The 14351-nt window shown below is 36.9% G+C and overlaps 1 protein-coding gene and 1 long non-coding RNA gene across 5 annotated transcripts in view; one reads left to right on the top strand and one right to left on the bottom strand.

Moving 5' to 3' along the window:
• The window catches only part of USP15 (ubiquitin specific peptidase 15), a 113095-nt gene extending 105684 nt beyond the window's left edge, over positions 1–7411 (bottom strand). For all 4 annotated transcript variants that reach the window (XR_014145741.1, XM_006740661.3, XM_006740662.3 and 1 more), the window contains exon 1: positions 7253–7411. Coding sequence is in view for 3 of the 4 variants with exons in the window: in XM_006740661.3 (XP_006740724.1) it covers positions 7253–7341 (89 nt within the window). In the remaining variant the exon portion in view is untranslated. The remainder of the gene's footprint in view (positions 1–7252) is intronic.
• A 246-nt stretch (positions 7412–7657) lies between these two features.
• On the top strand, positions 7658–12948 carry LOC145721824 (uncharacterized). The gene is made up of 3 exons (XR_014145742.1): positions 7658–8036; positions 9673–9744; positions 12679–12948. It is a non-coding gene; the product is annotated as an uncharacterized LOC145721824 (long non-coding RNA).
• Positions 12949–14351: the final 1403 nt, after the last annotated feature.

Raw genomic sequence — 14351 nt, 5'->3', positions numbered from 1 at the left:
GAATCTCTGCTCTATCACTGACCCAAGTGTGTGACTATGTACATATAACTCTATACCTCAGTTTTTGTATCTGTAAAATGAGAATACTATCACTTATTTCATATATGTGTAAAGCTCTTAACATGTAGTAATTTTTTAACCATCACCATAACTATATGGTACATGTAACTACTTAACTATACCTCTCCAGAGAATTAAGTTTCTACAGCTTGAAATCCATTCAAATTTGTGAACATAAATTTGTTAAAACATGCTGTTAAACAATATAAAGCAACCCAAATTATCAGCTCTTTTACCATGATCAGATCATTTCACCCTTATTCTTAATTTTTTTGTGCAAAATTTTACTCAAGGAACTTCATCTTTTCACTCAAGTAATTAATTGTCTCTAGTGCTCCAGGTTTTGATTTAACTGGCTCTCTAAAACTTAGAACGGCCTGGCCTCAAAGCCACTCTTAGACTTGCCTGTGAAAGCCTTTGACTTCTTTCACAAAGGAAGTCCTTTCTATGGCTACTACTGTTACACGATTTTTCTTAACAGTAAGGAATTACCACATAACATCTGGGTCTTCTCAAAGCTAATAGGAGGGAAGAGACAGCTAGCTCTCCTCCTCATGGAGAAGAAAAAGTAGTCATTACCCTCCTTTTGTGGGGAAGATCTATAAGGAAACCATGTAAAATCCTACTGATGGAAGCAGTAAAAATGTTGTAGGTATAACCAAATACAGGTTAATTCTACAGAAAATTTCTGCCTCATATTACAATCTGGCCTTTTTTACTTCTTTTTGAGGAGCAGTTCTTAATTATTCCTTCAGATATGTCCTTTTAATCTGTATCCAAAAGTGAGATCACTTACTAACAGTCTTATTCTAGGTTTCTTTTTTTTTTTAATTTATCTATTTTTTAAGATTTTATTTATTTGAGACAGAGAGAGAGAGAGAGCACAAGCAAGAGGAGCGGCAGAGGCAGAGGGAAAAGCAGACTCCCCGATTCCAGGACCCTGAGATCATGACCTGAGCCGAAGTCAGACGCTTAACCCACTGAGCCACCCACGCGCCCCTCTAGGTTTCTTTAGTAGTGACTTCTGTATAAACTGGATGATAAAACTGAAAGGAACTACATTCCCTTGTTTAAAGAACAGATGGAAAAAGAGTATGGAGAAATGACTTCAAGGGAAAAAATATAAGACAGAGAGTATGAATTACAGTGAAAACTGAGGAAATGAAAATAAAAGGCACAAACCAAAATGAGTCAAGGAAGAAAAAATTGTTTTAGTAACTGCTGAATAATTCTATATAGGAAGAACTAAGAAGGAATAATAATTTAATGAAATACTGTTTGCATTATATTTGAGTAGTGACAGCATGAAAACATTTTTTAAAAAGATTTTATTTATGTATTTGATGGAGAGAGAAAGAGAACAAGTAGGGGGAGGGAGAGGGACAAGCAGACTCTGCGCTGAGTGCAGACCCTGACTCAGAGCTCCATCTCACCACCCTGAGATCAAGACCTGAGCTGAAATCAAAAGTCGGATGCTTAACCTATTGAGGCACCCAGGTGCCCCAAAACATTTCTAATACTAAGAAGATACTGATAATATCTAGTATTTTAAATCATTATAAACCAGGTATTTAAACTAACTCTGAACTCATCAAACATTTGTAAAATGAGGTAAATAAGAGCACTTATTTTATTTTATTTTTTTGGAGTAATTTGAGAAAGATAGGTATTTTTTTAAAAGACTTTATTTATTTATTTGAGAGAGAGAGAGAGAGAAACAGCATGAGAGGGGAGAGGGTCAGAGGGAGAAGCAGGCTCCCCACTGAGCTGGGAGCCCGATGTGGGACTTGATCCCAGGACTCCGGGATCATGACCTGAGCCGAAGGCAGTTGCTTAACCAACTGAGGCACCCAGGCGCCCCAAGCACTTATTTTAAAAGCTGCATAAGTATAAAGCATTTGGAACAGCTTTCCAGAAGCAACACGTTAAGATTTTCTATATACTCCATCATATCTAAACTGATCAGTCATAAAACACAAGTTTTATGTAGAATTCTGCTACTAAATATAAAATAGATTCCACTTAAAAAGAAAAAAATGTTCATTTTTTTTTCCTTTTGAAGTGGAACTACATTTTAAAATGCATCTTCAGGGGTGCCTGGGTGGCTCAGTCGTTAAGCGTCTGCCTTCATCTCAGGTCATGATCCCAGGGTCCTGGGATCCAGCCCCGCATCGGGCTCCCTGCTTCATGGGAAGCCTGCTTCTCCCTCTCACTCTCCCTGCTTGTGTTCCCTCTTTACCTGTATCTCTCTCTGTCAAATAAATAAATAAAATTTTGAAAAAAAAATAAATAAAATGCATCTTCAAAATAAGTGATTTTGGGGCCTGAATTAAAGCCCCAATTACTTGGGTTCAAATCCCATATTATGGTGTGAACACTTGAGCCTAGGATTCCTATTCTGTCAAATGTGAATTACAGCACATTCACATTCTAGTGCCCCAGAATTGTAGTGATGAGTAAATAAGTTAACATATGTAAGTACTTAAAATGGTACCTAGCACATGGTGTTTTCAAATATAATACTACACATCATGGCCTGACAAACTAAGTTTTTCTTATACGTATGCGTGAGCAAGATTAATGTTTGTCACAAAACTATTCTGTAAAAAGAACATTTATTTAGTACCTTATGTGTGCTAATGGGAAAATGGTATGATTTAGAAAAAAAAAAATAAAGCCTGAATGTCACGAAAGAGATAAATGAAATCACAGACTAAAAAGCTCTGGATCTTCCTGGAAATAAGGTACATTAATTTTGGATTGACTAACAACTCAGAAGTGATTTAAAAACTTATAATAAGGCTTAAATTAGGAAAAATTGCCTTTCTAGATTTTAAGCAACTAAAATGTAAAAAATACACCTTAATAATGTCACTATTTCTGTCCTTATTTTCACCAATTTACCAACACTAAAAAAACCCGTTTTGCTTTCTGGTCTCATTTCCTGCAAATGATGTGATATATACCCTAATTTAGTGGTTAACACTTTGGCACAACTAAAATTAATACTTATAGTAATAATAATGTAAAAATTTCTTGAACAAGTATATACTAAACAATTTGGAGTTTACATTAATAGTGTCCCTTTACATTATGAGCTGATTTGTCATTTTAAGGTTATTTTCTGTTAGTGTTAATCAAAGTTACAGAAACATAAGAGACCATATAAAATAAAGCCTCAAAAGATTTCTAAGTAAAAGAGTAGGAATCGAAGCAAAGCCCTAAAACTGAATGTCTTCTAATCTGAAAACCTCAATGATCTGATGGACTATTCCTTGCCTATTTATTGAAACAAAAATACCATACATATTTGAAATGACTCTAAATACAAATTAAAGTTACTCTCTGAAGTACCTTAAATCTACTAGAGTTATTAGGGTTTATGCAATAATGACACACAAAATTTAATTTGTAAAGTTAGCTATGCAATACCATTGAACATAAAAATTTAAAACATCATACATAAAAAATTAGTGAAAATGACTGGTAGAAGAGTAACATTTAATAAAAACGGGGAAATAAAGCAGTGATTTTGATGATCTGTAGTTATCTGTTTACTTATATCTCCAAAGAGAGTATTCCTTAACCCACAACTTGCCTTTGTAACTCATTTATTTAATTACCCATCCCCCTTAAATAGGTTCCTCTATCCCTAATATACTTAACATGTAATGTACTTAAAATAATTTTTCCTTTTATCTCATCAAGAGAAACCAAGTATCTGAAGATCAATTTATCTTTCATTCAATCTAAGTTAAACAAGTTCTAGTTCCTTTATCTTTATTTCTATAGTTCTAAATTCAAACAATCTTAATCTTGTTCATGGTTTTCTGAATATCTCCTTTGAGCTAAAATACAGTTTAAGAAACAGCATTATGAGACTACTTTATATTCCTTCTAATGCAGATCAGTGTCACTTTCATACCTCACCTTTTTAAGAGGTATAACTCTCCTGCATCAATTTTGACTTGTCACTATAAAGTCTAGTATTAAGCATATCATAAAGTTTGTTCTTCCTCATCTCAGACTTGTGTACTTACTTTCATCTCTAGAAACTCAGTCGGCAGATAAAAATCATTGATTATTTACAAATAAACAGAAACTAGTTTTCAAGCAGAATCAACTATTGCCTAATCTGGTTATCTACCAGAGAACTATCAAACAATCCTTATTCAAAAAGTGCTTACAGACTACTTAATGAGGGGCGCCTGGGTGGCTCAGTCGGTTAAGCGACTGCCTTCGGCTCAGGTCATGGTCCCAGGGTCCTGGGATCGAGTCCCATGTCGGGCTCCCTGCTCCGCGGGAAGCCACCCTGCTTCTCCCTCTCCCACTCCCCCTGCTTGTGTTCCCTCTCTCGCTGTGTGTCTCTCTCTCTCAAATAAATAAATAAAATCTTTAAAACAAAACAAAACAAAAAAAACCAAACTACTTAATGAAAATAGTTTCATTTTCATTAGTTTATTCATTTTAAGGCACTTGACCATAACATCAAATATTAGTATTAAGCTTTCAAGAATAAACATAGTAAACCTTCCGTTTTTTTCTCAATAGTCATCAGTCTTTTTCAAGATGGTTACACACATATACCAAGATAATGTCCCATCTGCATATGGCCCATTTCAGCTATAAAACAGCGGACTGGATTTGCCCAAATAACCATAAATGACTAATCCAAACATCTTTTAAAAAGACATTAAAAATAGAAATAACTTTTTTACAAGTTAAAAACAAGTTTTAATGAGTCCCAAAAACATGAGCCCAAGTAACAATTATTAAATCTTTACCAGTTCTGTAATCATGCATACATAATGAAATGTGTACTTCTCAAATTATTCTCCCTAAAACTCTGAATCAAACTTTTGCTCTAAACTATTTCCTTTTTTGACAGATTTCACCTAATTGCAAATTAACTGGCTTACATATAAACCAAATTGGTTTTTGCAAATCCACAGTACCATCCTGCTCCTGCATTTTTTTCCTTTAACTAAGAGGGGTAATCAATCAAGGACAAAAATTTTCACATTCTGGGGCACCTGGGTGGCACAGGTGGTTAAGCATCTGACTCTTGGTTTCAGCTCAGGTCGTGATCTCAGGGTCTCTCAGGGTCGTGAGATTGAGCCCCGCGTCAGGCTCCCCACTCAGTGGGGAACCTGCTTAAAAAAGGACTCTCCCCCACTGCCCCTCCCCACCCCTTCTCAAATAAATACATCTTAAAAAAAAAAAATTTCCACATTCTGCTGTTATCTAAATATGTGGGCTTCAGTTTCCTTTTCTTTAAAATGAAAGCACTGAGAAGACTCAAATTTATGGACTTCCTGTATTCTTTAAAACAGATCTTTAAAATGATTTACAGTAACTTTGTGAAAAAGCAAAAATACTTTTATTTGAAAAATGTCAAAGTTTAATGCCCCCAATACACATACTGTTCCTATCATCCCATAGTGTCAACACCACCAATTATTACTCAGAATACCAAAAACATACATTAAAAAAGAATATCCATCTGAATAATAGCCATATTTAAACTTATAGATTTCTATTTTATGGAAATCCACATCCATCTTTTTATGAGGTGGTGATAGGCTAGGTGAATTAAGAATCTTTAAGTGTTCTTTAACAAAACATAGGAAGCAAGGATTAATTTAACTTTAATAATCCACAGACCAAGGTAAACATGTGTCCTAGGAAGTATCCAATTCCTGCACAGGAATAAACATCTCACACTTACATGAACAATAATGATTATTAAATCATCTAAAGATCATATTTTCTGTTGTAATGCAACAAGTGTATGCTTACACCCTTAGGGATTTTTATCATATAAACACAGAATCTACGTAGCCTAACAAAGTAGGAAAAAAGTACCAAGACTTAGATCAAAATACTTAAATTCAAGTCCCAAGACTGCCATCTACTAGCTTACTTGAAAATGTCCTAATACTACAGCATTTTATCAGAAGTAAATGGCGGTGACAATAAAGTAACTAAAATTTTATGTTATCTCATAAACAGATAATATTTCAGAATGTTCCACGGAACCAAGATAAAACCCCTACAATGAAATTATTATTTTCCATTTCATAGTTGAAGACATCGAGGTACAATGACTTAAATTAACTCTCCTCAAAGTCATATTGCAGGTTAAGTGGTGAAACGGTGATCTAACTAGGTCTAAATCTTATGTTCCTTCCACTAAGTCAGAGGAGTACGTGGAAAAAACACTCTGTAAATTATATACCACTGTTATGGTCACAATGGGACATGAAAATAATTGTTATTATAGTAAAGAAGCACACTGTCTTTCCTAATAAACAGCTCTTTATGTTACATATTCACATATTTAAGTTATTCTGAATACCACTTAGTATGGCCGACAAGTATTAAAAACCACACATACTTCCTTCAGTGTTTTAAGTATATCCTTTGGTATTTTATAAGTCTGAATATTAGCAAGTGACTTAAACCTCAAGTGGACTTATCTACTTTTTGCAGGCCTACGTTATCCCTCAAACAGGAGGGAAGGGCTGCGCTTCTAAGAGAAATGCTGCCGGTTTCTATCAAGCCTCCACTAAAGCACAAGACCACGTGGTATTTCTCATTAGCCTAAGGTTCCGTACTCCTCTCCCTCCTTTTGACAAGGAACTGGAAACTAGGGTTTCTTTCTCTTAAGTGGCGCCCTGACACATGCCACCTGTGTAGTACGAACCGCAAACATCCTGCAGCCTGCCTCCCGGAAGAATACAAGAATCAGAATAACAAGGAACTTGAATGCCGACAATGCCGGGAAAGGAAATGACTGGAGAAGGAAAGAGGGTAAGATCTTGATAAGCCGCGGGACCTGGACCTGTCAAAAACTGAGAGACTCACGCCGAACGACTATAACCTATCATTCGGGAAGGCCTGAGGTGGGAGCGGCACTACGGAAGGAAAGAGGACGAAAAGAACTGTATGAGTCGCCGTCGCCGCTCCTCTGAAGCCTCTCAGCACGCCCCGACAAGCCACGAACCCTGGCCCTCATCTCGGGTCCAATCTTTGCCCCAACATTTCGCAAGCAGCCAAAATCCTGCTGCCCAGTGTGGCCGCCGTCGGACCTGCCCGCACCTGTCACTAGCGAAAGACACCAGCCCGCAGTTCCCGCCCAGTTCTCCATCATCCTCCCGCAACCGCGGCCACCTCAACCCCTTTCTCTCACCAGGTGTCCCCTTTCCGGAGCGAGGTTTTGAGCAGCGTCGCGATGTCAGACCGCTGGATGTCCAGATCCGCCGCTCCGCCTTCCGCCATCTTCTTCCACTAGCGGTAGCGGAGGCGGCAGCGACGGCGGCGGCACGCCCCAGAGCATTGTGGGAATGGCGTCCCGCGGCCCCTCCCAGTCGGCAGGTCGAAACCAAAAGAGACGTTGGGGCGGGGGGGCCGCCTCGGGACAAGAGTTGGTCCCGGGGGCGGACCGAGTACGCTGCCGTGGTCTGCTGCCCCCAATCGGCCCCCGCGCGTCCAGCATCTCGCCTTGGACTCCTCTGGCTCGGAACAGCCAGGTTTTAACCCTTCCCTGTGGGGGCCCTCGGTCCTCTCTCTCAAGAGCGGTGCCACCGCCCCGTCCATCCTCGACTTCTGCCTCCCTCCCTCTTTCTCATAGGCGCCTGAAAACCCTTATTTGCGCATTCACTCACGCTTGAGGGTGGGGCGGGGCGGGGGGCGTGGGGACGGCTAAGATATGGCAGAAAATTTTAACAGCTCTGAGACACTAGTCTTTTCGTTGCTCGTCGCAGAGCCTAAACTCGGTGAATTTTGGCCCAAACAAAGAACAATCCGAAACCGAACGCTTGGCCTCAGTGCCCTTCTTGGGCTCCTTCCTGCCCTCCTACTCCTGCTGTAGGTGGAAACCTTTTATAGGCTCTTTGTGACGCCTCCCCAGGCACACCCAGACGCTAAACTGCAGTGAAAAACACGTTCCAGTTCCTCGGTGAACACGGTGTGAAGTATGTATCAAATAATGAATGCCAGGTACTAAAAAGGAAGGAAACGTGCGAGGAAACCTTTATCCTCGATGTTATAGAGTAACATTTTCTTAAAACACATCTTCCCATGTGTGTATACCTAAAATTATTTAGTAATACCAGCTTTTATTGTAGCCAATTATGTTACAAATGGGGAAATCGAGTCTCAAAAATCAAATGCTAAGGTCACACAGTAGGTGGAGAGGTTAAGTTTATAACCCAAGTTCCAAACCCCGCGTGCTATCTGTCCACTAGAGCATACTGATTACCTCTCCTTTTGAAAACCTGACCCTAAATATTAACTGGGCTGCACTGGATTCATCTTTGTTATTGCTTCTTCTTCTTCCTTTTTAAATCTGTACAGCTGGTGGTTAGCATCATGCTACCTAACATAAGAACCACCTAAAGAAAAAAAAAAAGAACCACCTAAATATTTGTTTCAAATGAATTGTGGCAAAACTGCTTAAATATTTCCAAGCATGAGAAGGTCCAGAAATTTGACTTTAGGATAATATAAATTATGTGAAAAGTCTACAAACTGGATAAGAATTCCTGCATGATCTCTCATTTCCCCATGTTTAATGTCTAACTCATTTGGTGGGAATGCAATAAAGATGGATGCAATTATGCTAGAAAGAAGTACTGAGCCCTTCCAAATTAAAGTAGTGTATACTGGCATTATGATGTGTGTGTATCAGCATCATAGTTGCTTATTTTCTTCATAATAAAACTATTTTGCACTATCATGTCATCCTTGATTTGAGAGTCTGAAAGCAGCTTCCAGTTACTGCTATTTCTTGTATTATTTGGCTTTTCTTATGACAGGTTAAAAAAATTAGTTCCTCTAACCATGAGTGCCATCAAAGGGCACGTTCCTCCCCCGCCCCGGCCAACCTCTGAAAGACAACAAATTAATTTTCCAAGGAGAGGCAGCATGATATGGGAAGAGTATTGGAGCCATACGAACAACAGTTAAATCCTCACCTCAACCTCTAGCTGCAAAGTACTTAACTTTTAGTTTATTCATAAAATTAGGGATACTAGTATCTACCTTAAAGGATTTTTATGAAGATTAAATGAAACAATATGTGTTTATTGCCTGAGATATAAGAGCCAATCAGTGAACGCTAATGTTGCTTACTGGTGACAGGATGAATTGTATAGTATATACATTATATCTCAATAAAGCTGTGAAAAAATGGTCATAGACTTTGAAGTCAAAACCATTCTATCATTTTATAGCATAATTGAGAAATGAGGCCTCATGCACACTCCTCTATCAGTTGCCTTTCAAAGAAGATGCATATTTGGAATGTTGAAGCCTGTACCCATGCAACAAAGTAAAGTAACCTTTTCATTTGCACCACAGTCAAGGCAATGAGTTAACTGGACCTACAGATGTAAGTTCAATGTTAATTTGAATTATACATCAGATTTATGAGGCCATTTTGTAGACCTAATTAGTTGCCGTCAGAGACAGAAAAGAAATAACAGTTATAGTATTGTATTTAGTAAGCACTTACAGAGTTCCAAGACCAGTTCCAAACACTTTAAAATATTAACTTGCTCCTCACAGCAACCCTATGAGGTAGGTATTATTATTATTCCTATTCCGCAGAGGTGGATTGAGGCAATTGACAGAACACAAATTTGAAACCAGGAAGTCTAGCTCCAGAATCTAGAAGTTTGGGTAAGTTTTACTTTTTCTACCAATCTTTATGATCTCCCCCCCCCAGTTTTATTGAGAAACAATTGACATATATTACTGTATAAGTTTAAGGCATACGGCATAATGGTTTATTTACGTATATTGTGAAATTGATTTGATTATAGCAGTCAACTTTCTAATGACCTCAGTTACTAATTTATGGAAATTCTGATTATTTCACTCATGCTTCTTTCAATTATGAAGAGAAATGAGATTTTTTTCATAAACATTGAATTGGTTGAGGTCCACTTCCCTTCTGAATTGGTAGTAATTGATGAGAAATTAACTTTCTCTTACATCACATAGATAATTGAATATAAGCCGGGACTTAGATTGCTTCTGTGGGATCAGTATCTTGATGCTTCCCTTAGTTAACTTTGCAAGAATGTACTATTTGCTTGGTGATCATCATTATATTCTCACATTCTCTCACACTTTTCTCGTCCACTAAAACTTTAACCTAGGGCTTTGAGAAGGGGAAAAGAGTATGCTGAGAACTTAAGAAATAGGCTGGATACGAACAAAGTGTACCTTACATAAAGGCAGACTCGGTTTTGAAATTAGAGATACTCTAGGAAGGGTTCCTTGATCTTCAAATAATTCCCCTCTCTACTCACTGTTAAAATAATCCCTTTCAGAGAGGTTCTTATACACACCAATTAAAAGGACTTCAAATAGAAATACTTTGGGAGAGAGTAAGGTTTAAACTGAGGTGTCAAATGAGAGCCAGTTTTCAGGCTGGGATGGATCAGAGAAAAAAAGAAAAAACACTGTGTTTTTATTTTTAAAAGGCTGAATGGAAGAAAATACAGAGAAGTCCAAGACAAGTTTTGTCTAACTCACAATATTGTTTGATGCTGGCTACATGAGCCTAAGGAAAAATCTTCCAGAATAAACACATTCCTGAAAAGAACAATGATTGATACATTGCTGTCTTTATTTTTCAACTCTTACTATGTTTGGTCTTCAGTAAGCACTATTTCACTTTTTCCTTCTACTTTGTTATTCCTCTACAGTTATTCCCTCTGATAACCCCTTCTCCCCCTGATTTTATTCACCCCTCTAAACCATTCTTTTCTCTTTTGTAATTTTATAATTCCCTTCTCCCATTACTAGCTCTCTAAATAGCTAAAAGGCAGTGGAAAGGCGGGGGAGTAGTGCAAACACCAAAACAGTATGTAGTAAAGTGTTTAATCCGTTAATGATATTTTGAAACTTGAGATATGAATAAAAATTGTTAAGTGACATGTTACAGTTTTTAAAACAACAACAAAAATACAGAGGCTCCTTATTTCAGGCAAATGTTAGGTTCTAACAAAGAGAAAGAAAAAGTAGTGAAATGAATACAATGTCTTGTACAAAGGGCTAGTATACTTGGATTTTGAGTTTGGCTCAGTGCTACTAACTAGCTGGGTAACGCTGGTCAAGTCATTTAATCTCCCTGAGCATTAGTTTCCTCATTATAAAAGAGGGTGATTAGACTCTTCAAGGGATAAAACTCAAATTCTTGCAAGGGTTAGACTATGTAACTAATGTAAACGGGTGAAGCAAATCTGTGGTAAGATAGTAAGAAGTTTTGGGGACTCTAATGAACTGTCTGCTGCAATGAAAGTTATTTAAGATTTTTTAAAAAGATTATTTATTTGAGAGAGAGAAAGCAAGTGGAGGGCAGGGGCAGAAAGAGGGAGAAAGAATCTTAAGCAGACTCTGCACTGAGCAGAGGTCGATGCGGGGAGCGATCTCAGGACCCTGAGATCAAAACCCTGAGATCATGACCTAAGCTGAAACCAAGATCTGGACACTTAACCGACTGTGCCACTCAGGTGTCCCAAGTTATTTAAATTAAAAAAATTAGAACAAACAAAATTATATCTCCTACCCTAAGGGATCTGGAAAGTTTCATTTTAACACGGGAATGAAGTCTGGGAATTGATTAATCTGAGTTGCTACTTGAATTCTTTTTGGAAGTGCACACAAAATGCTCTGAAAGCTGACACTACCCTGAAGGTTGATGTCAGCCTATGGTATAGGCTGATACTCACTGAATGATATAGTAGATACTCACTGAATGACAATAGAACTAAACTGAATTGAATCAATAAACAAATCAAATAGTCTTTATAGGTCTAGAATTCTATCATGAACAACAAAAAACTCTTTTTTTTTTTTTTTTTACAACAAAAAACTCTTAAGAGACATAGTACATCCTGTGGTTCCTAGATATTTTTTAATGAAATGTACTTGTATGGTGGGAAACTTTTCCAAGAAAGAATTGGGTTATCCTAGATCAATATAGTGATACATCAAGTGATATAGATCGAATCAAGGTTGCTAGTAGGGAAAATCTGCCTGTTTTATACTTATTTATATTTACTGACAGATTTTAAGGTTGATAAATAATCACTTCATGAAAAAAATAGAAATGTTAAGCAGCCTCCGAGTCCTTTCCCAAACTTCAAAATAATCAATGAACTTTAGAAAGCAAAATCATTTTAGATATGCTAATATTTTAATTAATAAAACAAGTTAAAATATTGATCTTAACTCTATATACTTGATCATTTTTACTTTATATCAGTTTTGTGCAAGAGTTTAAAAAGGTTTTCTTTTATGCTCATGGATTTTGAAAATCTACACATCCAACGTGAAGTAGAGAGTTGTGTAATGATCCACTGATTCTGCAACTATATAGGTTCCAGAGAGATTAACTTGTTTTCTCCCAAGAGATGACTGAATTATTATTCAGTTTTTCTATTTGGTCAATCCTTCTCTTCATTTTGGCTTAAATAGCAAAAAGATTTAAACTGCTTACAAAGAGTTTTAGAATAATATAATAGTAGGTCTTAAAGAATACATGTATGTTCCAGGAGTGATATAAACATTAAATGAGGCATTTTTCATGATTTTGTCTTCCAGGTATCTCTAAGCAATAGGACACTACAGACCCTATTAAGGGCCTGTTAGAAGACCTCAAGAAGATGATTTTATAAAATATTTACCATTGTTTTCTGTTGCTAGCCAGCAAACTACTGTTTAGATCCTTCTGAACTATGTCAGTGCTGGATTTCTAAAATTTTAGAAATCAGTGACCCAAGGCTATTATGTAATATATTTGTCATACTTCTATATTAGGAAGGATTCATGAGATGTGCAGGAAATAATAATACACTGCTACATGTAATTTAACTTAATGTTTGTGGAAATGTTTATAGAATATAATGGAAAGGGTATACATTTTGGGATTGGAAAGACCTATATATGAATGCCTCATTCTGCTACTTGCTAGTTCTGTAACACTGAAAAGTTTAGTTTCCTCATCTGTAAAATGAGAATAATAGATGTATTTCATAGGATTCAGTAAAAAGAGAATGAAATAATGAATGTGAAACTCTTAATAGAGCTCAATATATAGTATCAATTACTTACGGAATTTTTTTCCCTCATCAACTGGGGCAGTTCCTAAACAAACGTCTAAACAAATTCATTAAAATCACAAAGCTGCTATGCAATAACATAGACAGTTGTGTTAAAATTAATGGTATCCCATGTCAAAGAAAACCAATCACTAAAGGGGCTAAGAAGGATAATATTAAAATTCCATCTTTACCCACAGTCTTCTCTGTGTAGGTATTCTGAAGGATAAAACAATGTACTTGGAAGCCATAGTAGAATATAACAGAAAAGTATTCACATGCTTATGAAGGTTCTCTAATTACAAAAGAAGAGATACATAACAGATCAAATGCATGTGTCACAGTCATTTTACCTATAGACTGACAGCCCAGAAGGCAGAATTGTGGCTTCTCAGAGATGTCAATGTCCTAATCCCAGAACCTGTGAATGTATTATCTTATGTGGCAAAATGGACATTGCAGGTTTGGTTAAGGTTAAGGACCTTGAGATGGGAAGATTATCTTGTATTAGCCAATTGGGCCCAATCTAATCACATGAATCCTTGAAAGTGGAGAAACTTTCTTGGCTGTGGTCAAAGGTAAAGATGACAATGGAGGTATGGCTTTGAAGATGAAATGAAGGGGCCATGAGCTGAGGAATGTAAATGGCTTCTAGAAACAGGAAAAGGCAAGGAAATGAATTCTATTCTAAAGCCTCTGGAAAGGGGCAGTGTTGTCAGGGCCTTGACTTCAGGCCTGTGAGACCTGTATTAGACCTCTAAACCATAGAAATAGATACTACATTTATGTTGTCTCAAGCCACTAAGTTTACGGTAATTTGTTATAGTAGTAATAGAAAACTAATACAGACAGTAGAATAGCCTACCCTAAGGAAATTAAGACAAAGCAAAATATTTTTAGATCTAAAATTGACCAATGTGTCCATCTACTGTATCACTACACATATATGTCATGGATAACAATTATAAGAAATTGAGTCAACTACTAGTTGACAAAAATATGGAAGATATTTTTAGCAATGAGCTCTAAAACTAATACAGTACAGAAAGTAATAGCCATACCAAGGTCTTCAGTGATTATGAGATAATTTTTTTAAGAGAGAGAGGAGAGGGGTGGGGAATGGGCAGAGATAGAGGGAGAGAAAATCTTTTTATTTATTTATTTATTTATTTATTT

This window comes from Leptonychotes weddellii, chromosome 5, assembly GCF_054177405.1.
Source record: "Leptonychotes weddellii isolate Sample4059 chromosome 5, ASM5417740v2, whole genome shotgun sequence".
In the NCBI taxonomy this organism is placed as follows: domain Eukaryota; kingdom Metazoa; phylum Chordata; class Mammalia; order Carnivora; family Phocidae; genus Leptonychotes; species Leptonychotes weddellii.
Note: the sequence above shows the minus strand (reverse complement) of the source record. Positions and strands in the feature narration are given on the sequence as shown.